The sequence below is a fragment of the Antechinus flavipes genome, chromosome 2, assembly GCF_016432865.1.
Source record: "Antechinus flavipes isolate AdamAnt ecotype Samford, QLD, Australia chromosome 2, AdamAnt_v2, whole genome shotgun sequence".
Classification (NCBI taxonomy): domain Eukaryota; kingdom Metazoa; phylum Chordata; class Mammalia; order Dasyuromorphia; family Dasyuridae; genus Antechinus; species Antechinus flavipes.
This window is the reverse complement of record NC_067399.1, coordinates 684,290,812-684,317,798: the sequence shown is the minus strand read 5'-3', so window position 1 is coordinate 684,317,798 and position 26,987 is coordinate 684,290,812. Positions and strand designations below refer to the sequence as shown.

The 26,987-nt window shown below is 47.8% G+C and overlaps 1 protein-coding gene across 1 annotated transcript in view; it reads left to right on the top strand.

Moving 5' to 3' along the window:
- CFAP46 (cilia and flagella associated protein 46) overlaps nucleotides 1–26,987 on the top strand; it is a 123,098-nt gene that overhangs the window by 43,745 nt on the left and 52,366 nt on the right. The window contains exons 21-35 of the mRNA XM_051973884.1: nucleotides 1,088–1,237; nucleotides 1,884–1,991; nucleotides 2,720–2,904; nucleotides 5,817–5,948; nucleotides 7,388–7,550; nucleotides 9,030–9,114; nucleotides 13,150–13,288; nucleotides 13,568–13,751; nucleotides 17,042–17,258; nucleotides 19,799–20,004; nucleotides 22,011–22,349; nucleotides 23,421–23,570; nucleotides 24,277–24,425; nucleotides 25,195–25,293; nucleotides 26,111–26,237. Coding sequence (XP_051829844.1) covers nucleotides 1,088–1,237; nucleotides 1,884–1,991; nucleotides 2,720–2,904; nucleotides 5,817–5,948; nucleotides 7,388–7,550; nucleotides 9,030–9,114; nucleotides 13,150–13,288; nucleotides 13,568–13,751; nucleotides 17,042–17,258; nucleotides 19,799–20,004; nucleotides 22,011–22,349; nucleotides 23,421–23,570; nucleotides 24,277–24,425; nucleotides 25,195–25,293; nucleotides 26,111–26,237 — 2,433 coding nt within the window. The remainder of the gene's footprint in view (nucleotides 1–1,087; nucleotides 1,238–1,883; nucleotides 1,992–2,719; nucleotides 2,905–5,816; nucleotides 5,949–7,387; nucleotides 7,551–9,029; nucleotides 9,115–13,149; nucleotides 13,289–13,567; nucleotides 13,752–17,041; nucleotides 17,259–19,798; nucleotides 20,005–22,010; nucleotides 22,350–23,420; nucleotides 23,571–24,276; nucleotides 24,426–25,194; nucleotides 25,294–26,110; nucleotides 26,238–26,987) is intronic.

Here is a 26,987-nt window from a genome sequence, read left to right as displayed (position 1 = left end):
CTTTGGACATAGTTCCAAATTGCTCACCACAATGGTTGGATCATTTCACAACAACAATGCATTGCCACTTCTGTTTTTTAAGGGTAATTGTCATCAGTATTTTTTGTGACTCTTTTAGCATATTGTTGACTTTCTTTTCATAATTTTCTTTCATCAGTCTCATTTCTTTTTCCAATTCTTCCTTTACCTCGATTGTTTGATTTTTAAAATCTTTTTGAGCTTGTGCCCAATTCGGATTTTTCTTTGAAACTTTAAAAAATGCAGTTGTTTTGATTTTTGTGTTTTTCTCTTCTCTGTCTCTAGTGCACCTTGTCATGATCAGGTTTTTATTGTTGTTTGTTCATTTTTTAGGCCAATTTCTTGACTTTTTTCTCCCAAATTTTATTTATTTTGCTGAGGCAATTAGAAGTGATTTGCCCAGGATCACACATCTAGGACAGATCTGAACTCAGGTACTCCTGTCTTCAGGCTGCTGCTCTGTCCACTGTGCCCCCAAATGCCCCTCTTGACTTAATTTTACGTTAAAGTTGGACTATGTTTCTGGGGCAAGGGCGGCGCTGTCTCAGGTTTTTCTTGCTGCTCTGTCTGGAGCTCCCTGCTTCCGGTACAGGATGTAGGGCTCTGGCCCTTAAACCTCCACAAGCACTTTTCTGTGCCCCAGAACCACGACCGGGGCCCTACTCCCCTGTGGCCAAGAGCAGGCCCATAAATGTGCCTCGGCCTTGCTCTTCTGTGACAGGGACCCTTTGCCTTGGACCCGAGACCAGGAGCCCCGCTCTTTGGGGAGTGACCACAAGCATTCTTTTCCCCATGAAACTAGCCAGGCCCCTGCTCCCGGGGAGTGCCCCCCACCCGGAGATGTGACCCAGAACTGCATGTGGGCAGTGCTGCCAGTGCCAGCAAGGTCACCCGGCCTCCCCCCTGCCTGTGGAGCCACCTGCATGCCCAGGGCACAGTCTGCCCCACACTCTGCAACAGGCAATTCAGAATCGGGTCCCGAGGCTTTTCATGGGGGGGAATTGCAAAGGCTGCTTTTGAAAGGCTGGTCTAGGGCTCATTGTCTGCCCGCTTGTGGTCTTGGACTCAGGTTTGTGACTTTGCTCTCACGCTGACCAACGGAAATTTGCCTCAAGAGATAGTGCCCATCAGCATCCGGCAGCAGCTCCTCGCCACCTGGGTGAAGGCCAAGCAGCTGATTCAGCAGCAGATTGGCGGCAAGCTGGGCATGGATGATGAGGTGAGGGGTCGGGTCCCAGGGTGGGGGGGGTTGGGGGAGATGATCGGGCAAGTGGAAGGAGATGGCGGGCAACTGAGAGCACAAGAATGAAGGGACGGGCACAGTGGGCGAGGAGAATGATGCAAGGGCAGAGGGGCACCAGGTGGAGAGGGTGGGTGTGGATGAGGAGCTGAGGGAGGGACTGTGATAAAGGGGGCATGAGTGTGAATGATGCGGTGGGAGCAGGATGACGGAGGAGGGGTTGTGCCCGAGGTGGGGGTGCAGGTTCAGGGAAGGTAGAGACGATCAGTGGTGGGAGCATTCGGTGAGGTGGGAAAGGCCCTTCCGAGGAGGCTGACTCGTACTTGTTCAGTGCTTGTTTCCTGCTGTGAAAGAAGGCCTCCCTAGGGCCCCTCCCAGGCCCCTGTCTCAGGGAGCAGTCTCTCCTCCAGGGTCCTGGGGCTCCTGGGCCCTGCTGGCTTGGCCGCTGCCTCGGTAAGGGGGACCCCGGGCCAGGTGAGCCGGTGCAGGAATGCCGGCCAGCCACAGAAGGGGAGCTCCTCGAAGGCCGGACTGTTGGTGTCCGGCCTCAGGGCTTCGTCCTGGTGCCAGTCCATCCCAGCCACGGCCCGCTCCTGACCCGCACGTACCGCTTCCTCCCATTCAGAGCACAAATGAAAGCCAGGCGCAGATGGCCAAAGTGCTGGTTGCCTTAGAGATGTACTCCTGCAACGGACTGGGTCTCATGGACTTCAACCTGCCGCCCTTAGCCCAGGTACCTTGCCATCCCTCGGGGGCAGCCGGGACTGCAGGGGGAGCACGGACGGTGTGGGTCTCAGGGGCATCCTCCCCCAGAACTGCGGGCCTGTGGGGCCCATGGTGGCCAGAGGCTCCTGAGTGGAAGCACAGAGCAGCAGAAGCCCTTGCGAGAGAACAGCTGGACTCTGCCAGCTGAGCCCCCTCAGGCTTGGTCTTTATCAGAAGTGGGCCATGTGGAAGCCACAGACTCCGCCCCCATCAAGTACCCTGCTCCCCCAGTCTTCCTCTGACCCCTCTGGGAGAGGCGGAGGGGCCCCTGGACCCCAGACTCCCTAGAGACTCCGGCTCAGCTGAGGAGGGGGCTGTGTACCACAGGGGAGACAATGGCCACATTTGTGTGGATGTGGCAAGGCTGGAGGGTCTCCCCTGGCCTACAGAAGCACCAGGGGCTTTTCTCCTGGCAGATTTTCCATTGGCTCTTACCCTTCACGCGGTCACTCCATGTGTTCGCCTGATTCCCTTTGCAAAGGGTGTCGTGAGTTAGCCATCTGACTCAAACGGAGCAGGTTTGGGACTTTTCTCAGTGATTGAGTGCCCGGTCCGGTAACTTCATGGAGCACCGGTGACTGCTGGCTGAGGGCCCGTGTTAACGGCCGGGAGACCCCGGGTCTGTACCCAGGGGCTTGTGGGAAGCCAAGGCGCTCCTTGTCAGCACTCGGGACGTCCCCGGTCTCGTGGCTGTAGGTGGTGAAGATGGCCTCCGAGTGCATATGGACAGACACCTTCGTGGAGATCCAGAGCCTGGTCCGGCTGGCACATTTTGCTTATATGCTGCACGACCATGGGATCGTGATGGCCTTGGCCAAGATGGTCCTGAGCAAGGACGACAGATCCTTCGATAACCTGCGGGACGTCAAGTTCCTAGATCAGTAAGTCCTGAGTGCCAGTCCCCAAGGGCCACCCCCAAAGGCTGCCGGCCACCCCACGTGCCCCAGACTTCTCTTGGCCAAGCAGTTGGCAGCTGCTCCAACCACCTGTAATCCCATAATGGATGAGGCCAGCTTGGCAGTTTTCAAACCAATTAATTTAGAAATTGAATTTCTTGTTAAAATTTTTTATTCATTTAAAACTTATATTTAAAATGAGAAAAAAAAATTTCCCTTGCACACAGTTGAATATAAACAAAGGAGTCAATATCAAATCATGAATTTCCATTTCAGGCTGTTTCAAAAAACAACTATGTGATACATTGTTTTCAAAGTTATCCAGCTTTTCTGTGCTTCCTTCTAAGTTTCCTTTTGGTCTGTGCTGTGCTGTTTTTCTTCCTCCTTCCCTACCTCACCCTAGAAAAAGCTACAATTAAACACAAATATACGCATATGTGTAATATATCTTTATACATTGTATATATACATATATGGAAAAACATACTATGTATCTCTTTATCAGTTCCTTCTCTGGAGATGGACGTCCTTCCTTTCCACGTGTTTCTGAAATTAACCACCATTTCTTACGGCGCAGTAGTATTCCATCAAAACATAGCACAACTTGTTCAGCCATTTCCCAATTGAGGGACATCTATCATTTTAACCACCCTGATGAGTATAAGATATTTCAAAATGGTTTTAATTTGTCTTTCTCTAATCGAGAATGATTTAGAGCATTTTTTCCATATGACTACATATAGTTTTGATATCTTCATTGAAAAACTACTTTGACAATTTATCAAGTAGGAGAATGACTCATATTCTCACAAATCTGACAAAGTTCTTTCTGTATTTGAGAAATGAAACCTTTATCTGAGAAATTGCCCATGAAAATATCCCCCTCCCATTTTCTGCTTTCCTTCTAATCTTTGCTCCATTGATTGTATTTGCACAAGAACTTTTAAATTTACTATAATCAAAATTATCCATTTCCCACCTCATGATGCCCCCTATCCCTTGTTTACCCAAAAATTGTTCTTCTAACTAGGAGTCTGATAGATTATACATTCCGGGTCCTTGTAATTTATTTTTTATGATATCCTCCTTTATCTCTGGGTCATTTCCATCTTGATCTTATCTTGGCACATGGTTTAAGATACAGACTGCTTTCTAGCTTTCACAACAATTTTTTTAATTAAATAATGAATTTATATCCCTCAAACTTAAATTTTTAAATTGATCACACATAAGGTTACTATGAGGTAGGTATGTCTAGTCTATCCCACTGATCTACCTTTCTGTTTCTTAATGGTACCAGATAATTTTGCAATATACTTTGTGGTCTGGTACAACTAAAGCTCCATCCTTTACTGTTGGAATCTTTACAAACTGCTAACTCATTAGAGTTGATAGATTATTGATCTGATTTTACAAGAAGATGTTTTGGGCCAGAACCTGAAACAAGGTACTAAGTAGAACTAATTGATACAATGCTTGTATCAATGCTTGTATTTTTTCCCATTGGTTTCTTTGACATTCTTGACCTTTTTGTCCTTCCAAATGAATTTTATCACTTCTCAACAGATGAGTTTTTTAGTGATTTAATTGGGATGATAGAATAAACAATTGGCAAAATGGTCATGACACTGACTTTGCCAAACCATGAACAATTAATTTTAAATCTTTTTGGTCCAAATCTTTATACATAGGTTGAATTTTTTATTTGAATAAAGGATGTTTTATAAATTGTGTTTATATAACTCTGAGGTCTGTTTTGGCAAGTAAACTCTCAGTTATTTTATACTGCCTCTGGTTATTTTAAATGGATTAATTTTTGCTTTCTCTTGTGCAAGATTTTGTTGGTGATACAGAAAAATTCTGATGATTTATGTGGGGTTTTTTACATCCTACTTCTTTGTAAAAATTTTTGCTTCAACTAATTTTTTTGGTTGAATCTTAAGCATTTATTACCTCGTTTCCCATTCTGATCCCTTCCATTTATTTTTCTTCTCTTTTTGCTATTGTTAGCATTTCTAAAACAATATTGAATAATATTGATGACAGATAGTATAGTTTCCCCGTTTACCTCTTTTCATTAAATAAATCATTTGTTTTTGTAATAAGATGCTTCATATTTTCTTCTCAGGGTGTTAATGTCATTAGCTTCCCCTGCTTAGTTCTACTTTTCAAAGAGTTCTTTCCTTCCTTAAGGTTTGGGTGGCAAAGTCTGAGCACCTACTGAATATCTAGACACTGTTTGCATCAGTCTTTCCAGGTTTTCCCGAAATCCTCCCGCTTGCTCTTCCTTCATCCTGTGTTGCTCCTTCACACCCTACTCCCCCTCCATCTGTGCCACAAGGAGCCTTTCTGCATAGATGGAGGCTCTTCCCACGAAGACCGGCGCGTGCCCACTGGGGGCTTTGAGTCTCTTTTGTGAGGCCAGAATCAAACCTCAGCAGAGGCGAAAGGCCGTCTGTCTCGTGGGTCCGCCCTGAGCCTCCTGGCAGGCGGGCGGCCCTGCTGCCTGGCCTTGGGCTCTGCCCTCCGGACTGGACGCTGTGCTGATGGGGAGGATGGCACCTTCTCCCCAAGTCCCACCATTGTTGGGACACTGCCTGTCCTGCCCCTCCCAGGAGTCCTACCTACACACTGCAGCCATTGAGAGAGGCCAGAAGCAGGTGCTCACTCTTTATGCTCCAGAGCAGGCAGCTCAAGAACCTCACTGCCCATGCTGGGAGCCAGGGGACCAGGCAGGGGCCAGGGGTGGCCCGTGTCCAGGAGCTCAGGCCAGAGCCCGCGTGGCGCACCAAAAGGGACTGTGGTCTTCCCGGGGCGCCAGCTGTGGCACAGGAAAGGGGGGCAGGGAGAGGCGGTCCCTGCTCGCCACCACGGTGACCCGCTGACTTTCTCCCCAGAAATGAACACTTGCATCAGGCGGAGTTAATGAGTGCTCTGTTGTGTACCCAAGGGAAAAGTATCATGGAGAACTTGGCGGGAAGGAAGCAACTGCGGCACCAGGCGGCCAAGGCCTTTCTGAGCAGCATCAGGTAGGGGCCCTGGAGCCCCAGAGCCGCGAGTAGAAAGGGCCTTGGCAGGAGGGGCTGGGTCGGGGGCCACACGGATGGCAGGGAGATGAGGTCCTGGGGCTGGGATGGAGCTCGGAGGCCTTACCCAGTCTGGGCTCAGTTCCCTGGCCAGCAGTGGGGGAAACCTGGCCTGGGGGGTGTCTTCCCCCTGGTCTAGCCCCGCCCCCGCCCCAGGAAGGTGACTCAGCCAGACCTTGCTGGTGCTCCCGGCCTCAGATGCCACCGCAGGGACAGGCTCCCTCCTCAGCCTCCCCTGAAGTACCTTGTGCTCCGTGTGGGAGGATAGTCAGAGGTCCCTCCTGGCACCCCGCCCTGGCCCCGCCTCCTTCCTGCTCCCGCCCTGCTTAGGGCCTGCCATGGTCCTTCTCCCCATGCTCCCCCACCTCCCCCCTCAGTTAATTGGAGGTCACCTGGACTTCAGCCAGAGGGCACCTGGGGTATTCTGGGCTTCCCCACCCCCCGGTGCCCTTTATCCTGAGTTAAACGCTGGTTCCAAGTTTTTCCCAGTGTTGGGCTAGCCCTGGGTTTCTGGGACTCAGACCTTAGCATGCCGTTCATCTGGGGTCCCTGTAGGCGCCTCCAGTGCTGGAGGGAGACTTGACCCAAGCAGGGCAGAGGGCAGTTTTTGCCCGGGGGAGGGCTCCTACGCACTCCTCCCAAAGCCCGGCGCCCCCCCATCCGCCCCAGTGGGTCACATTGAGTCTGAGGGGTCAGCCTCACCAGGGAGGGGTGACCAGGGGATGGACATACCAAATACCGGCTCGGTTTTCCCGTCACCAGTGCAATCTCAGCCCCTCTGAGACACTATAGCCCCATCCTTCCGGCCATCTCCAAAGTCGGAACCCTTGGGTCTGTGGCTTCTGCGCCCCTCTGAGGGGGCCCAGCCTGGGCGTGTCTGTCTGCCTTGCCTCGGGAGACCCCCGCCCGTGCCCAGAGCCCATGGCTGGCTGTGAGCCCGCATTTGAAACCAGATTTTCCTCACACTCCCTCCACTGGAGCCCCGGGTTCTCTATCCTACTTTGTCTTGAAAGTTGAAAGCAGCTTTGTGTTGAACTTTAATGGAAGGATCTTTTGAGGAATTGAGGACCATCGAACAACAACCTGAACCAAAGCGAGATTTTTTTCCCGTCGGGTGGGTGTCCCCTTGGAGGGCACGGGCTGACGGGCACTTGGTCCCGAGAGGGCTGGCCTCGGACTGCAAGGGGCCGGATTCGAATCCCACCTTTCTGAAGGGCCTTTTACAGAAGCCACTTAATTTGCACTTTGAACCCTCAGTCTCCAAATGTAGCTGGTTGGACAAAGCATGGCTCCAAGGCCATGTTCCCAGGTGGGCCCGGGGTCTCAGTGGACCGGGTCCTAAAAGTACTGGGAGGCCCCTAGAGGTCCCAATCTTTCCCCAGGTATGCAGGCTTGGCAGGGAACCTCAGCTTGGCGATGCAATCAACCCGCCACTACTGGAACACCTGCTTCCCGTTCTTCAGCTCCCCCTTTTGGCGGAAGAAGCTAAAACAGTCCATCCAGATGATCATCAAAACCATCAACAAGACGGAAAACCAAAGTCAGGTGATGAGCTGGGAGAGCCCAGGACCAGAGAGAGAGCCGGCCCTCGGGGGCGGGGCCTTCCCACGAGAGCCATTTCCTGCAGGGGAGGGACCACTTCACAGGGCAAGGCCATCCCCAAGGACAGGGGCCATCCTCATAGGATCAGGGCCTTTCCACTAGGAGTGGAGCCATTTCCTGGCGGCGGGGTCATCTCCCGGGGACAGGGCCTCCCCTAGGGACGGGACCATTTACTAGGGGTGGAGTCATTCACCTGGGGGTGGAACCATGTACTAGGGGTGGGACCATCCTGGGGCCATGGGGGGAGGGTGACTCGGTGCTGGGGGAGGGACCATCCCCAGGGACAGGCGAGGTAATTGGAAGCTATGGGACGGAAGCCTGGTTGGCAGGAGGGGGAAGGACGGGCAGAAATGCCTTTAAAGAAGGTGGTGTTTTTAGTCAAAATGGGGAGGTTGGAGAAGGGAGAGGAAGGGAGAGGAGGAGAAGAGTGGCTCCTTGGGATGCCTCTGGCCATCAGCTGGTGGAGCCCTGGGTTTGGGGAGCAAGATTTAGGGCTAATGGAGGCAAGAGACTAGATGTATTTGAAAGAGACAGGACCGGACCTGTCTGGATGACTGACTGAGGCACGATTGGAACTCAGGGCCCCCTCTCCCATGCTGAGGAGGGCTGGACACACCCACATGGTCCTCACCTGCCACAAAGGGATGCTTGAGGCCATGGAAGAGGCTTCAGGACCGAGCCCTGGGAGCTCCTGCCACCCGGGCGTAGTCAATGAAAGGCTTCAGCACAAAAAGACAAAAAGCATCTCTGCTAGCCCTGCCCTGGGAGCCCGTCCCCAGCCCTCCACCTGGTGGCCTTCCTGTTTGCAGGCCTCCTTCCTCTGACCCCCCAGCTGCCATGGCCTTCATGGCCTAGGTTAATGCTATCTCAGTAGCCTCTGGGGTGGCCTTCGGAAGTCTCTGCCCTGCTCTGGCCGGGATAACGAAGGAATAGGGATTCTGGTCCAAGTGCCTAGAATCCTATCAGAGACAGGCTCAGCCATTCCGAGATACGCCTCCCTACCCCATTCCACACACACACACACACACACACACACACACACACACACACAAAACAGTGAAGAGGGAGGGATTTTGTGATGAAGATAGCGGCAAGGAGGGACTTTCTGACTTGGGGAAGGGTCACACCAGGACTTGGGCAGAGGCGGGAGCATCCACTTCCATGGTGAGTGGAGGAGGGACTGGAGAGAAAGTTCTGGCCAGGCAACTCAGGTCCTAAATCCCTGGTCTTCAAGTTCTCCCATCCAAGGCAAGGTATGAGGTCCCGATCTAGAGTGTGCTTCTGCCTGGGCTCTTTGGTTCTTGTAAGTCCCCACGGTCCCTGAAGGGCCCCAGCTAAAGGCTTCGCCTCTGCTCACATAGAACCTACGAGACCATGGAGGAAGGAGATGGTTGCCAACTGCCCTCGCTTCCTTCTCTGCAGGATAAGGAGAGGAACATGATTCTGCACCAGTGGCCCAGCATGGACCTGCAGTACAGCGGCAGCACCGAAGGTCACTTCCAAGCAGGTGTGCAGAAAGCCAATGCTTGCCTATGTGGGTAGGTGTTTGTTCAAGAGTGTGTCTGTGTGAGCGATGGACACACAGATGTATCGCTTGGACCAGTGTGGGAGAGAAGATAGAACATTTGGACCACTTCTAGAACCAGGCAGGATCTTGCAGTTCATTACATCAAAGAGAAATCCAAACCCCTTCCCTGCTTAGGCCCTCATGACCTTGCAAGTAGACTATTGTACAATTTCTGACTTGGACTCCTCTCAGCTTCCAGACTTCCCCTTTCTCTGATCCATTTTCCATACAGTTGTCAAAATAATCTTCCTAAAGCAAGTCTGACTATGTAATTGACCTGCTCAAGAAACTTCAGTGGCTCCCTATCCTGTCTTAAGTTAAAATCCAATCTCCTCAGCTTGGCTTTCATTAAAACCTTGCTCAGGGCGAGCTCCAATCTTCCTTTCCCATCTTACCACATACAAGTTCCCTTCACACACACACTGTATTCTCACCAAACTGGCCATCTCATTGTTGCCCCCACACCTTTTCCCAGGCTGTCTGCCATGCCACCCTTATCTCAGGGCTGAGCCAGGAGGATTTATGGTATTTTAGATGATGGCAATTTCCCAAATTGCTCTAGAAATTGAGGCACACTTCTTGGGATGAGACAAAAGAAGAAAATGCACTGGAGACATCAAAAGGTCAGAAAAATTGAGGGAAATCATGGAAAGAAAAGGGATCAAGGGAAACTTAACCTTGTTAGTTATTCATGTACCCCGGAAATCCGGGGCTTTCTGCAGGCTCTGGTGCCTGAATCAGTCCTGCCATCTGTTGGGAGCAATCTTCCCCATATACACACGTTAATAATGAGCAAATGTAGGCCATCTCACAATCACATCATTTCAGAAGGGGACCAAGGCCCTGGAGATGGGCTCAACAAAGACTGGATATGGCCAGTGGCCCTAGAGCTGACCTTTGAAGGAGATAGGGGTGGGGTGAGAAATAAGGTAGACATATACTAGCCATGAAGGAGACTGCTATGCCTGAAGAACAGAATTGCCTCCCGGAATGGGAAAACATTTCAGGACTGGTTTAAAAGCAGAGAGAAAGCTCTGTAGAACAGACCAGGTGAGAATGATCATATACAAGCAGAAGCTTTGAGTTCAAGAAACACAGGGTCACAGAACTAGAAAAGACCCCCATCCTTATACCATTTAACAAACGTTTTTCAAGTGCTGGGCCCTGGGGACGCAGGACTCAAAACTAAAGTAGCTGCTCTCCTCAAGAACTTCATTTATGGAATATTTTTATCATATAGAATAGTTTATAGAGCTTAGCACAGTGCCTGGCACACAGTAGGTGCTTAATAAGTGCTTATTCCTTCTCCCCATTAGTGACTGAAAGTGGACAAACATAATAGAGAAATTGAAGTGGTCATCTATACCCCATGACCAATAGCTCCATGACTGTCTTAGGAGAGCCAAGTCCCACCCTCAGGCCAGTACCATATGACTAGGACTCTGTGCCTGACCACCAACTGATCGATGATACTTTGTTGGCAACAAGGGATGGCAGATGTGTTTCAGCATCCTCTCTGTATGCAGCTCACTGGGCCCAGGTCATGGCACTTACATCCTGTTCTCCAGATATTGATACTTGTGTGTAGTTGTTAGATCCACGGCTGCCCAGCCTGTGCCCCCCTGGCCACCCAGAATGAATAACAGACTGGCTCCTTGTCCTCTCTGACTCAATATGGTGGGCACGTGGAGTTGCTTCCCACAACTGCCACAAGAGACTTGCAGCAGGTAATACTGGCCCCCTTTGTGATATTGCTCCCTTTGTGAAGATTCTGGTGGAAGTGGGCTGCAAATGGGGAATTGGGTGATACAGTGTCTCCTGTAGTCCTGCAGGGTTCATGCTGCCCTCTGCCTTCTGTGTCCCAGAAACGGAATTCCTGGGGCTCAGCAAAGGTCAAGGAATTGAAAGGGGCTAGTATCAGATTGTGGGAAGGGTACCAAAGGAAGCCTTTCCCCTTGCCCTAGAAGATCTTGCCTAATAGAATAAATTACTTGGATATTAGTTTGGTTAAAAAAATGGGAGTAGGTGGCATCTCTCCCTCCATATGTGATTAGAAATCCCAGCTGGATCTAAGAGCTAGAAAAACGCACATAAATGGAACTTAAATCTACACAGACACACCAGTGGGCAAGGAAGTACTGCATTTTCCTTAACCACTTGAAGAGGCTGAGTCCAAACCAAGCCTTGACTCGAAGGAAGAGATAAGAGAGAAAAGAAAGGAATTTCTTTTAAAAAATTCTTTGAACTTTTAAAAATAATAATTAAATTTTTTCCCCAAATATATATTTTCATTTTTTCATGCAAAGATAATTTTCAACATGCACCTTTGCAAAACTCAGTGTTTCATATTTTTCTCCTCCTCCCCCCTTCCCAAGACAGCAAGTAACCCAATATAGGTTAAATGTGCAATTCTTCTAAACATATTTCCATATTTGTCATACTCCATAAGAAAAGTCAGATCAAAGGGGGGAAAAACATGAGAAAGAAAAAACAAACAAACAACAAAAAAGGTGAAAATACTACATTGTGATCCACATTCAGTCTGCACACTCCTCTCTCTGGGTGTAGCTGGCTCTCTCCATCCAAGAATTTTGGAATTGTCTTGAATCATTTCATAATTGAAAAGATCCATGTCCATCACATTGATTATCACATAATCTTGTTGCTGTATACAATGTTCTCTTGGTTCTGCTCATTTCACTCAGCATCAGTTCCTGTAAGTTTCCCCAGGCCTCTCTGAAATCATTCTGCTCATAATTTCTTATAGAACATTCATTCATATACCATATATCATTTTTCATATACCGTAATTTCATATGCCATATTCATATACCATAATTTATTCAGCTATTCTCCAACTGATGGTCATCCATTCAATTTCCAATTCCTTGCCACTACAAACATTTTTGCATATGTGGGTCCTTTTCCCTTTTTGATCTCTTTAGGATACAGATCCACTGCTGGATCAAAGGGTATGCACATTTAGGTAATCCTTTGGACGTAGTTCCAAATTGCTCTCCAGAATGGTTGAATCAGGTCACAACTCCACCAACAATGTATCAGTGTCGCAGTTTTTACCACATCCCCTCCAACATTTGTCGTTATCTTTTCCTGTCATCTCAGCCAATCTGAGAGGAGTGAGGTGGTACCTCAGAGTTTTTTAAATTTGCATTTCTCTGATCAATAGTGATTTAGAGCATTTTTTCATATAACTATATAACTATATATATATATATATATATATATATATATATATATAGCTTTAATTTGTTCACCTGAAAAATGCCTGTTCACATCCTTTAACCATTTATCAGTTGGGGAATGGCTTGTAAGGAAAGGAATTCCAAAATTCAAAAGTCTGTATCCAGAAGAAAGGACTAAAGAAACCAGGGCCCACCCAATCCTAGCAGCCAGAATCACAGAGGAGGGACAGAAATTGTCGTGGATCAGAACCATTCCTCAAAAGAAAAATGGGCAGAGGAAATGCCAATTCTCTATACCTGGGTGGGAAAAAAATCTTAATTTAAAAGCCACACCTCCCTCAAAACTAACCTATCATCTTGTATTTTCTCCATGATTGGATGAGCTGGAGGAATCAGAAGTTTCTTATTAGGAAAACTCGCTATCAGCTCCAAGACTCCTATTATCTGTAGGAAACTTTTGAGTTCCATGCAGTCACAATTCCCAAGAGAACTGCACAGATCCCATGTCACAGAGGGGCAGGCAGGGCTTCCCCTGTGAGACAATGGTGACGGTCTGAGAAAGCGGCCTTCACCACCAGTGGTCCGAGGTCTGGCCTTGGGCCATCTCTCAGAGTCAACAAGAGTCTCTCCCCAAGAAATGTAAGGATTTCTAGATAAAATGCGATGTTGTCTTTTGCCTGAAGCTGGGAAATGTCTTTTTTTTAATGCTCAAATGTGTGGCCAGTAGAAAGAGAGCCCCACATGTAACACTGACATTGGCTCCACCCCAAAGGAGCTGAGGATGACATCACCCTGAAAACGGCCCTGTATGGACTTCTGTTCCACATGCACGCTGACAAGAATGATCTGCAGGGGGGCCTCCGGACCCTGGAGGAAGCCATCAAGGTGTTGCCTCGCACTGGCCATCGGCTGTAAGCACATGCTTGGGGCAGGCCCAACGTCCTGAGTGGGAGAAGGGGGAGGTCGAGGGAGGACACCGTGCTGAGATAGCCCCGCCGCTTCCTGTCGATGATGTCCCTCCTGGAGCACTCGCAGCCCCTCCGTGCCAGCTGGTTCCCAGGCAGGAGGGAGACCCGCCCCTTCTCAGCCTCAGGTTCCCCTCTGCCCATCGCCGTTTCCTCCCAGCACCAGGCTTCAGATGGGAAGCACCTCCAGTTTCCTCTGACCCCCAGCCTTGATCTCTCTTACAGTCTGATTTTCAAACACATGGTGATGGTGAAGGCCAAACTGGGCCAGAACTTCTCGATGGAGATCCAGAAGTTCAAGGACGCCAGCGAGGACTACTTGTCGCACATGTGGCGCCTCCTGGCCTTCAGCTCCAAGGATCTCTCGGGGAGTCTCCACTGCTACTACAATGCCATCCATGCGCTGCAGGTAGGCCCTGGGTCCCTCATGGGGGAGGATGGAGCAGTGGTCCCCAACTGTTTTCTACTCAGATTTGTGTTAGGGAGCATGGAGCCGCCAAACTAGGGACTTGGGGATTCCTCCTCAGGGAAATTCACTGCTCTTTCAATCTGCTTGCTCATCTGTAAAGCCAGAAGAATATGGCCCCAATTCAAAGGGGGTGGGAGGGATTCTAAAGAGGGAGAGCTGCCTGAGGCAAGTAGTGCCCATAAGTTTAATACTGGGAAAGGAGGTAAGAGGAGGTAAGAAAAAGAAAAGCATAATTGGGGATAATAAGATGGCAGGAAATACAGAATTAGTAATTTTAACCATAAATGTGAATGGGATGAACTCTCCCATAAAGCAGAGGCGAATAGCAGACTGGATCAAAAGCCAGAATCCTACAATATGTTGTTTACAGGAAACACATTTAAAGCAGGGAGATATATACAGAGTAAAGGTAAAAGGCTGGAGCAGAATCTATTATGCTTCAGGTGAAGTCAAAAAAGCAGGAGTAGCCATCCTGATCTCAGATCAAGCAAAAGCAAAATTTGATCTAATTAAAATTAAAAGAGATAAGGAAGGAAACTATATTTTGCTAAAGGGTAGCATAGACAATGAAGCAATATCAGTACTAAACATATATGCACCAAGAGCTGTAGCATCTAACTTCCTAAAGGAGAAGTTAAGAGAGTTGCAAGAAGAAATAGACAGCAAAACTATAATAGTGGGAGATCTCAACCTTGCACTCTCAGAATGAGATAAATCAAACCACAAAACAAGTAAGAAAGAAATTAAAGAGGTAAATAGATTATTAGAAAAATTAGGTATGAAAGATCTTTAGAGAAAACTGAATGATGATAGAAAGGAGTACACTTTCTTCTCAGCAGTTTATGGAACCTCTACAAAAATTGACCATATATTAGGACATAAAAACCTCAAAATTAAATGCAGGAGGGCAGAAATAGTAAATGCTTTCTTGTCAGATCACGATGCAATAAAAACAACATTCAACCAAAAGTTAGGGGTAAATAGACCAAAAAGTAATTGGAAACTAAATAATCTCATCTTAAAGAATGATTGGGTGAAATAGCAAATTATAGACACAATAATTTCATCCAAGCTAATGACAACAATGAGACATCATAACAAAATTTGTGGGATGCAGCCAAAACAGTAATAAGGGGAAATTTTATATCTTTAGAGGCTTACTTGAATAAAATAGAGAAAGAGAATTGGGCTTGCAACTTAAAAAGCTAGAAAAAGACCAAATTAAACCCCCCCCAATCAAATACTAAACTTGAAATTCTAAAATTAAAAGGAGAAATAAATAATATTGAAAGTAAAAAAAACTATTGAATTAATAAATAAAGCTAAGAGTTGGTTTTATGAAAAAACAATAAAATAGATAAACCTTTAGTAAATCTGATTATAAAAAGGAAAGAGGAAAATCAAATTGTTAGTCTTAAAAATGCAAAGGAGAACTTTCCACCAATGAAGAGAAAATTAGAGCAATAACAAGGAGTTACTTTGCCCAACTTTATGCCAATAAATTTGATAACCTCAGTGAAATGAATGACTACCTCCAAAAATATAGGCTTCCCAGATTAACAGAGGAGGAAGTAAATAGCTTAAATAGTCCCATTTCAAAAAAAAAAGAAATAAAACAAGTTATTAATCAACTCCCTTAAAAAAATCCCTAGGACCAGATGGATTTCACGATACGTGTGAATTCTACCAAACATTTAAAGAACAATTAGTCCCAATGCTATATAAACTATTTGAAAAATAGGGAATGAAGGAGTTCTACTAAATTCCTTTTATGACACAGACATGGTACTGATATCTAAACCAGGTAGGTTGAAAACAGAGAAAGAAAATGGTTTATAGAACAATCTCCCTAATGAATATTGATGCTAAAATCTTAAATAAGATATTAGCAAAAAGATTACAGAAAATCATCCCCAGGATACTACACCATGACCAAGTAGGATTTATGCCAGGAATGCAGGGCTGGTTCAATATTAGGGAAACTATCAGTATAATTGACCATATCAATAACCAAATCAACAAAAATCATATGATCATCTTAGTAGATGCAGAAAAAGCATTTGATAAAATTCAACATCCATTCCTATTAAAAAGACTTGAGAGTATAGGAATAAATTGACTTTTCCTTAAAATAATAAAAGTAGCATCTATTTAAAACCATCAGTAAGCATCATGTGCAATGAGGATAAACTGGAACCATTCCCAATAAGATCAGGAGTGAAACAAGGTTGCCCACTATCACCATTATTATTCAATATTGTATTAGAAATGCTAGCGTTGACAATGAGAAAGAGAGTAAAGGAATTAGAGTAGTTAATGAGGAAACCAAATTATCACTCTTTGCTGATGATATGATGATATACTTAGAGAACCCCAGAGATTCTACTAAAAAGCTATTAGAAATAATCCACACCTTTAGCGAAGTTGCAGGACACAAAATAAACCCACATAAGTCATCAGCATTCTTATATATCACTAACAAAATCCAACAGTTAGAGTTACAAAGAGAAATTCATTTAAAGTAACTACTGATTGTATAAAATATTTAGGAATCTATCTTCAAGGGAAAATCAGAAAGTATATGAGCAAAACTACAAAATACGTTCCACACAAAGTCAGATCTAACCAATTGGAAAAATATTAAATTCTCTTGGATAAGGTAAGCAAATATAATAAAGATGACAATATTACCTAAACTAATCTACTTATTTAGCACTATACCAATCAGACTCCCAAAAAATTATTTTAATGACCTAGAAAAAATAACAAAGTTCATATGGAAAAACAAAAGGTCAAGAATTTCAAGGGAACTAATGAAAAAAATCAAATGAAGGTGGCCTACCTGTACCAGATGTAAAATTATATTATAAAGCAGTGGTTTATTTCCTTCACAGGTTAATTATACACTATTTCAAAGTCTGATTTTTTCAGCAAAATAACTGTATGGACATATATACAAATATTGTATTTAACTTATACTTTAACATATTTAACATGTACTGGTCAACCTGCCATCTGGGGGAGGGGGTGGGGAAAGGGAAGGGAAAAATTGGAACAAAAGGTTTTGCAATTGCCAATGCTGTAAAATTACCCATGCATGTAACATATAAATAAAAAGCTATGAGAGGCTCAGGAACTCTGAGCTCATTCCCATCCCAGGGAAAGGCTGCTGTGGAGACTGCCTCCCTGGGCCAGTCTGCCCCTTTAGATTCTTTTTTCTTTGCCCCTAGAAACCTGAGAACACCTGGACAAAGATTGATTATCTGATAGAATTCTCTGAGTGGCTGTATCACAATCAGTTTCCCATCGAAAATATCTTGTCCCACCTGGACTGGGCCATCGCCCTCTTACTCACCATGAAGACACAGAGCAGTTCTCCCGAGGAGATGGCCATTTCTCCAACTCTAATGGAGGAAGCCGGTGAGGAGGAGATTGGTGATGTTCTTGGTAGGTGTTCTTTGGGGACTACACTCTCCTCTGATTCTCACTTCTGTTGATTGAAGTCCAACTTGAAACTCCCCCAGGCAACATCCCCTCCCCCACAAGAGCTGATCTGAGAGCCTGAGCTGGAGGCAACATTAAGCACTTCCTATGTGCCAGGTAGCACTGGCTATATCAAGGATCAGAAAAAAAGATGCCTTGCTCTCAAGGAGTATGTCTCGTGAGGGAGCTGGGATTACATGAGGAGTTTTCTTGACAAAAATCTTGGAGGAGTTTACCATTTCCTTCTTCGGCTCATTTTACAGATGAAGGAACTGAGGCAAAAGCCTGGGATGGCTTGCTTAGTTTAGGGTCGCATAGCTAGTAAGTTTCTGAGGAGGGATTTGCATTTCTCTTTTTTTTCAACTGAGGCAATTGGGATTAAGTGACTTGCCCAGGGTCACACAGCTAGGAAGTGAACTTCCTGAAACCAGATTTGAACTTGGGTCCTCCTGACTTCAGGGCTGGTACTCAATTTACTGCACCACTTAGCTGCCCCTGAGAAGGGATTTGAATTCAGGAATCAACGATGGAAACAATCCCTGACCTCTAAGATCTTCATTTCTATCTGTCAGGAAACACAGCAAGGAGATAAAGAATAACTGTGTGTAAAATCATAACAGCAATTCCAGGGACTTTGGAGCTGGATCTTGGGAGAATGAAATATTTACGCTTAACACTGAAGGAAACGTCAGAGTGAAAAGCACGGGAATGAGAGGGGCAGGGAAGGGAAGGAGGCAGACAGCCAGCCAGAGACAGAGAGTGGAACAAAAAGAGAGAGAGGGAGAGAAAGGGGAGAGAGGGAGAAGGGGAAAGGGACAGACAGCCAGGAAGGGAGAAAGAGGTGTAAGCAGAGTTTACTTGATCCCAGAGGCGATAGGGAGCCACTAAGCTTTACTGAATAGGGGGTGATATGACCTGAGCTGAGCATTAGGAAGGAGAAGTCCTCCAGCTTGAGGAAGAGGTACTGAGGAGAACAGAAGACTGACTTGTCCACATGTTCCCTTTTCCAAGTGTTTGGGCTGTGGCTTGTCCTTCAGCACCCTGGCCAGTTCTCTTTGTCCTGGACTTGCTGCTCTCTGGAGCGGTGCCTCGGGCTCATGGAGGGTAACTGTCTTGTTAGCTCCTTCTGCTCCTGAGCTTCAGCAGCTCATGCCCTCCGCTCCCCACTGCTGCTGGCAGTTTCTCTTCCCTTCTTTCTGAAACAGTGAGGATTCTTCTTGGTGGAGAGAACAGGAGTATCAGGGAGGCTGCTCCATATCTCCCTGGAGAGCCCGTGGCCGTGGCCTTTGTCACCAGGGAGCGGCAGTCTGGCCCTTTCTTTGTCGTTAGGCTAGGCATGGTGTGAAGGGATTTGTTTGCTTGCCTGGGACAGGTTAACAAGACAGATCTCTCTTCTAACTCTGACAGCGATGGTTCTGTGATTCTACTTTCTAACAACTGAGAGTACGTGTCAGGCCATGACTGGATTTCTTCCCTAACAAAACTCTAGAAGAAAAAGTCATTTTCCCCTCAAGGTTCCATCATTTATACCCTTACACCGAGCTGCTGCTTGTTAGCACGTGCAAGATCCAGAATGCGATTGTGACTTGTGACTCCACCTTTTGAAGGAAGAAATTTTCTCTCAGGGAGAGAATGCCAGCCAATTTCTGGCTAGCTGAAGGCCTGTCCCTCTATTGTACCATGCCAGATTAGAGTCATTTTCCTGAACTACTCCTGGCTTCTTTCTTCTTTCTGAGCAGTTGGTCTGTGATTTATTTTGGTGAGAATTTTGTCTGTCTTTGTCTCTGTGGATCCTCACCCGCATCTTCACCATCATGTGAGTCCCCTGTGCCTGCTGGGTTTCTTTCCATGTGTATGTGATGCTTCTTGGTTTTCCCTGGCCCGTTTTCTCTCTCTCATCCATTTGCAGGCTGGGGGTGCTCTCTTCGAGAGCTGTAGTCCAGTTCTTGGTCTCATCCTGCCGAGTCCCAGAGATGCTCGGGAGGGCTGGTCTGACTTCTTGCATCCTCGTTGAGAGGTTATTTTACTTAGGGCATGCATACTTTGTTTGGGAAGAGGCATCGGAGGCCATAAAATGGACTCCCCCAGACCTGGGCACCTGCTGCAGCCCCAAATATCATGCCAGTTCTGACCCTGGCATTGAAGCCCTGGTGCCTGAGTGATGGTAAGCTCGCTGCCCACAAGCTCTGGACACACAATCGAAGACCAGGAGAGGACAAGTAGGAGGGAAAGAACAGGACAGGATTAAATGAGGACTTCAGTCCCTCTCCTCCCACCTCCCTTGATTGAGGCTGAGCACCATCCTCTCTCAGACTCAGCATTTCTCACTCTATTAGTTATTTGGGGGCAAGGCGATCAGAGTTAAGTGACTTCCCAGGGTGACATAGCTAGTAAGTGTTAAATGTCTGAGTCCGGATTTGAACTCAGGTCCTCCTGTATGTCTCACTTTCTCAGAGTTCTGTGAAATGTTATTTGTTAAGCTGGGGTTTACTTTTGTTTTGCAGAAAAAAACTCCTTAAAACCAGAGGGGCATGTGGAAGAGTCTCCTGAGGTAGCTCAAAAGGTGACCTTCGAGACCTTAACCAATGTGAGGCAGCTGGAGACGCTGGCTTACGTCCACACGCTCCAGGCGGTAATATCGGGGCCCGGGTCTCCCCTGTGTGAGGAGAATTGTCTGATGGCCTACAGGTACATCATGCGCATTTGGGAGGTGAGAACCCCAACTTCCGTAGGACCGGGCCCTCTTCTGGAGGGCTGTGCGCTCAGGTTCCAAGGGATGGTGGAGTAGAAGCATCAGGTCAAACTCTCCCGACTTCTGCCCCAAACATCTTTAGGACAAATGCCTCAGAATTCATTTTGCACTGCCAGAACAGAATAGAAAATTGTTTCCGCCTCCCCTTGTGTTGGGCAGAACCAACACAAGGGGAGGGGGAAACAGTGTTCTCACTGCAGACCATTTATGAGGTCAGGAGGAAAGGCCAGTGCATTAGCTGCAGGAGCAGTAAGGGGAATTCTCGGTCCAGGGGCAATAGAGGTGGGAAAGGATTGACAGCTAGTCAGCAGGAGATTAGAGAGGACCCTGAGCTGGAGCTCGTTCAGGATCCTGTTCTATCACCCGTTTGCAGTTTCAGATTGCAATCCCAGGGCCAAAAGGGAACGGGGGTCCTGCCCATGGTTCCGAGGCAGAAAGCCATGCTTGTGGTCACATGCAAGGGAGTAGGGACCTTAGTCTCTAGTCGAAGACAGAAGGGAACAATAGCAGAAGAACAGGGAGACTAGTCACTGTTCCAGGGCCAGGAGGAGCACCAGCTCTACATGCTAGTTACAGGGGAACAAAATCCCCTCTTGGGTAGAGACCAAAGCGCTGGCCAGGAGAGCAGTGACCACCCATCTCACTAAATTATACCACCTTGAAACCCTCCCCAAACTTACAGATCCCCCAAAGCTAGTTTGAAAAACCTGAAACTTGGGACAATGGCACCCCCACCCTGGGACCCAACTTTAACATAAAGTTAAAAATCAATAGAATCTGGGATCCTAAAAATAAAGCAGCGGCCATCAAAACCAATTGGTACTGGCTAAGAAACACAGTAGTCAATCAGTGGAATAGTTGGTCAATGTTCTAATCTAGTGTTTAACAAACCCAAAGAGCCCAGCTTCTGGAACAAGAGCTCACTATCTGACAAAAACTGCTGGGAAAATTGGAAACTAATATGGCAGAAAGTAGGCGTGGACCCATACTTAACACTGTATATCAAGATAAGGTTGAAATGGGTTCATGATTCAGAGTTCATTATTGAACACAAAATAGATCATTTCAATTATATTAAGTTAAAAAGGTTTTGTGCAAACAAAACCAATGTAGAAAAGATTAGAAGGGAGGCAGTAAACTGGGGGAAAATCTGATATCCAAGGTTCTGACAAGGGCCTCATTTCTAAAATATATCAAGAATTGACTCAAGTTTACAAGAATTCAAACCATTCTCCAATTGATAAATGGTCAAAGGATAGGAACAGACAATTTTCAGATAAAGACATTGAAGCCATTTCTAGTCATAGGAAAACGTGCTCTAAATCGCTATTGATCAGAGAAATGCAAATTAAGACAGCTCTGAGGTACTATTACACTTCTCAGATTGACTAAGATGACAGGATATGGTAATGATGAATGTTGGAGGGGATATGGGGAGGGGATAAGAAAAAGTGCCCAGCCTGGATGCTTGCATTGGCTATGTACTCATGCTCTTGAAAAGGCCATCTCCCGTTTGTTCCTGACATTGCTTCCTTCCCCTGGTTCCACTTACACTGGCATTGATGGCACGCTGGATCCAATCATGTCCAGTAATGTGCAGCAGGTCCCATGGAAAAGGAAAAAGTATTTTCAGGGAAAAAGTATTTCCAGAGTTGAGGCGTCATAACAATACAGGTACCCTCCATAGCCTTGTGGGAGAGAAGGAAGATCAAAGGGAAACCTCTCGGCAAGAGAGGTGAGATTTCTTCCCGTATGATGTCCCTGTAATAGGAAAACCAACCCCAATGATGCCTCTGTTCTTACTTTCTAAAAGGTCCTTTGTCTTTGGATGAAGAGGTATCCCCGTGGAAGCCTCAGAACCCCTCTGAATTGGTGGGGAGCGGGAGGCCTATTCCCCGTAAGGAAATATTTAAGGGTTTTCATTGCTAATGGGTTGGGATTTCTGTTTCCATTCTTTTGTCCAGGTCTCCTTAGGAACAGTGGCTAATATCCTTCTAAGCTTCCAACAAAATCCAGAGGACGCAGACCGTTCCCTATCCCTCAAAAAGGAAAAAGAGAAGAAGGAGAAGGGGGGAGAGGAAAAGCAGAAAAAGAAGAAGAAGGAGAAGGGCAAAGAGAAAGAGAAAGGCAAGGAGGAGAAGAAGGAGAAAGCCAAGGAGGAGAAGAAGGAGAAAGGCAAGGAGGAGAAGAAGGAGAAAGGCAAGGAGGAGAAGAAGGAGAAAGGCAAGGAGAAGAAGAAGAAAAAAGGCAAAGACAAGGACAAAGACAAGCAAAAGGAGAAAAAAGACAAAGAGCTGACGGCGGTGAGATGCTTTCTCTCAGGAGCTGGCGCATCTTTGGTGTGCACAGACCCAGGTTGGGGGGGAGGCGTGATTCCTTCTAGCTGTTTTCCCAGTGTCTTCCTGTCCAGTCAGAAGCAGCCACTTGGATGCTGACCTTGGGGCTAGGGTCCAAGCGTCCCCTTCATCTTTGCCGTTACTGCCTGTAGGCTCCCCATTCGCTCCCAAGTGGTAACTGGAAGATGGGCGAGCAGGGCACGGCTCTGCTTCCCCAGCTGCAGCTTCCTCCAGGGGTGTCTTCTTCTCCGAGAGCCATGCAGTTCAAGAAATTACTGCCCAACTGTCCTTCTGAGGATCTCCCCCAGAGTTAGCCGGAAACATCCCTCCCTCAGTCTCACCAACTGCTAAGCCATTGCTTGCTGGGGTTAGGGGAGGAGCTTATTATTCCCTGCCCTCCTTACAGGTTCTTGAAGTCCGAGGGAGAGAAAATACACAAACACTCTCCAGAAGAGGGGAACTCTTTCCACAGTTCACCCCTGAGTTTAGAGAGAGACCAGGCTGTCTATGTGCTGACTCTAGTCCCTGGGGCCAATTACAAGTCTTTCTTGGCTTGGCTTGCTATTTCAAAGGGGGGTTCTCCTCTAATGGTATCACCCTGGGATCGTGTCAGATGTTTGGGGGAAGACAGAGTCATAGAGTTGTCTTGATAAACCCTAAGGGACTTATGGGGTTGCTTTAGGAAGTAAGTGAACATTTGGGGATCGATTAAGAAACCTGGTGCATTCATGTTTAACCTGCATTGAATTACTTGCTCTCTAGGGGGAGGGAGAAAAAAATTCGAACACAAGGTTTTGCAGGGGTGAGTGTTGGAAAGGGTCTTTGCATGTATTTTGAAAATAGAAAGCTAGTATTTAAAAAAAAAATAAAAAAGAAAAAGGAAAGAAATCTGGTGCACCTTGGGGAACCTCCAATTGGTCTTTAAAAAGTTAGCCCACTTCAAGAAGCACTGATGCCCAATAAATGAAGGGATCCTAACCTGTGCACCTTGAGAAGTCAGTCCATGATGGAGTTAGCACTGTTCTCCATCCTTGGCAGATCCAGTTGTTGATGGCCAGCAAGCCAATTGACTCTTTGCCAGCCAGTGTGGAGGAGTGGGCTTTCTACACTTGCCACCCTGATGTCACTGCCCTCTTTAACCAGGATGCCAATGATTCCACCATTAATGAAAACACTATCGTGAAGCCTGTAAGTGACTTTTGGTGTCAGTCTGTCTGTCTGCTTGTGGGGGCTCTGCCCCGCTCCCAACCAGCCCCTTCATCACGTGGATGTCCCTACTCCTTAAGATATGAATATGCTGCCAGCGTAAAGGGACAGAGGCAGGAGAGCGCTTCTGGAGACATCTTTCTGTTTGTGCGAGCAAGCACACATGGTTCGGGTAGGAGGAAGAGAGATGCTGGCTTTCTGTGAGACTCCTTCTGGGCCCTGGTTTTGGTGCTGCTATTCTTTTGGATGAGGAGAGAAGAAGACCCATATTCTCCCTCCCTCCCTCTCTTTCTTCCTTCTTTCTTTCCTTTCTTCCTTCCTTCCTTCCTTCCTCTGTTTCTCCCTCCCTCTGTCCCTCGCTCCCTCTCTTTCCTTCCTTCCTTCCTTCCTTCCTTCCTTCCTTCCTTCCTTCTTCCTTCTTTCCTTCCTTCCTTCCTTCCTTCCTTCCTTCCTTCCTTCCTTCCTTCCTTCCTTCCTTCTTTTTTTCCTTCCTGCCTTGTCTCCCCTTCTTCTCTCTCTCCTTTCCTTTTCCCTTTTTTCTTTCCTTCCTTCCTTCCTCCTTCCCTCCTTCTCTTCCTTCTTTCCTTCTCTCCCTCCCTCTGAAGCGGCCTTTCAGTCTCCGCCCCCCACCCCTGAAACCTCCGTGGCTCTTCTCTAACCACTGGCCTTGTGCTTTGTGTTCATCCAGAATTTCAGCCTGTACTACCTGGACCTATTGGTGAAGACAATGAACTCGATTCATCTCATCCACCTCACACTTCCCATCCTCCAGTTTGCTGTGTTGATTTGTAACCTAATTATAGAGAGCAAAACAGTCTCTGACCTCTACCACCTCAGGTCTGTACAACCTGCCTCCTGTTGTTGTTCCACGTGACTCTTTGGGATACCCCTGGGCTCTTGGCAAGGACCCTGCAGTGATCTGACATTTCCTTCTCCTCATTTTACAGATGAGGAAACTGAGGCAAACAGGGGACGTGACCTGGCCAGGGTCTCACAGTTAGTGTCTGAGTCTAGATTGAGTGTTTCTGATTCAGCACTCTATGGTGCCCCCGATTTCCCCTGTCTCCTTTTCCCATTTCCTCCATTTCCTGGGAAATGAGGATGGTTTAGGGCAGTGAGGCTTCTTGGGTCAGCTAGGGTTGCCAATAAAGGTGTCTCTTACTGAGGCAAAGGATGCTCTGGGGCTCAACTCTTGGAGCGCTCCCAGGGAGGCGTCTCGGACACTGTGACCTTCCTGGCCGCCCCTGGCTGGCAGGTGTCCCTGAGCCTCCCCTGGATGTGGGCTCCCCAGGCCCGCCGAGACCGAGCAGTGTCACATTCTGGTGTTCGGGGTTTTCTTCCAGACTTAGAATTGGGAAGCTCTTGTACGGATGAATAGACTGAGGTCTAGAGTGAAGGAGGAGAGATCTGCCTGATCCCCCGCCCCGACTCGGGCAGTCCCCCTCTGTCCTTTGCCTTCAGCCAGGTCCCTGCCTTCACAAAATGTCTGCGGCCTGGGCCGAAGTCCTGCCCAGAGTCCTTGCTCCTTCTGGTAGGGGCAGAGATTTGTTGGGGGCGGCTCTCAGCCTCCCCTTGCTCCATGCTCACAAGGTGCTTGTGTCCGCAGGCTGGCTCTGGCCTGCTCTGAGTTGCGGCTGATAGAAGCAGCAGCCTTCCACGAAGGAATTGTGGGAGGGGTCTACATCGACGAGCTGGAGCAGGCCAGGTAGGTGTTGTGTGTAGGGAGCTCCCAGGTGGGGAGGGAAGGAGGCTGGTGTGGGGGCTGCTCAGCCTAGACCCCCTAGTTCAGGAAATGCTAAAATAGCTCTTTTTGCTGTGGCAAAGAAAAGGGGCCCAGGGATCACCCACCATTGGGGAATGGCTGCCCAGGTTCTGCTGCGGGGCTGTGACAGAATAACATTGCTCAGGAGCCCTCCTGGGAAAAAACACCTGGAAGTGAGAAGGGCAGAGCCGGGGGGGCAACCTGAAAGAATTCAGAGCTACAGTTCTCCAGTCCCATTTCCAGAGGCCGACGGTGAAAGGTTCTGCCTCCCGATGGGAGAGAAGGGAGAAGCGTTTTTCCGGGAAAACGGCCAATGTGGGAGTGGATCTTGCTTGACCACACATGTTTATAGTGAGGGTTCTGTTTATTTTTCATTCTTAATTGAGGGGGAAAAGGATGAAGAGAAGGTAGCATCTTGCCGATTACTTTGAAAAAATGAACTGGTCCGAACCTAGCTTTGAGTCCTAGTTCTGACACCCACAAATTCCCTGCGCACCCCAATCTTCTCTTCTGGAAAGTGGAGAACCCGGTGCGGCCTTCTCTCCCTTGAAAGGTCTGCCTTCAGGGAAGTGAAGGGTCCCTCATCCTCCCAGAATGCTTTGCCCTTCGGAGAACTTAAGTCAGGGAGCTAGTCACACTGGACGGTGACTTGCAGAACCTAGGGGGACGTTTTTCACGAGGGGCTCCTTCGCACAGATTTTTATGCCCTGCTTTGTAATGTCTGAGACCCTACCGCGTTTTCAATCTCGGTTCTGATTAGGTGTAGAAACGAAGTTCGAGCTAGGAACCAGAAGAAGAGTGAGTTTCTGAAAGAAGTGGCCACCGAAGAGAGAGGCTCGGTGGAGCAGGGCCCGCCCGAACCTGTGGTTCTGGAAGCCAGGGATAAGGTAAGGGGGCGGGGCCTCTGCTCTGGAACACTTGGCCACACCCCTCGGGTTTTCCCTGGGCCCACCTGTACTGGGTCATACTCCGTCATTGGCTAGCAAACGACCACCCAGCTTTGCGGGTTGCCCTCCTCCCCAGGCCCCCTCGGGGAGACTGGCCTGCAGTGGGGCGGGTTTGACCCCTGCTAGAAGGGTAGATGGTACATCCGTGTTGGGATCTTGCCACCCCCCATGGGATCTGAGGGGTTCTCTTCCGGCACCCGGCTGGTCAGTGCCCACCCGGGGGGTGCCCTTAAGCCCTGCATGAAGCTGGGCCATGGAGTTGGGGAGACTCGAGACACATAGCAGGGCAAGTAGATGAGTCAGATTGCTGTGGGCTCGCAGGGGGTAGGATCACGCCAGTTTTACAGATGGGGAAACAAAGTCTCCCAGAAATGAAGTGCTTTGCAAAGGTCACAGGTGGTCAGTGAAAGGCTCAAACTGGGGAAAGAGGGAGGGAGGAAGTCCATTCTGGCCCTCAGACTCAGACTCAGCTACCTTGTGGGAGAGGGGGCTTCTACAAACAGGTAAAGATGTGACCTCCTCTAAGACACTTGGAGACAGCCCTTCTGGCCCCAACCATCTTGCTGAAAAGTCACCTTGGGCCTGGGTTTCTTGAAAGTGTCTTGGCTGAGGGTGCCGTGCCCACAGGCACACTGTAGCATCAGGTAGAGTGGGTTCCCTTAGCTCAGGACCATGTACGGGCCAGCAGTG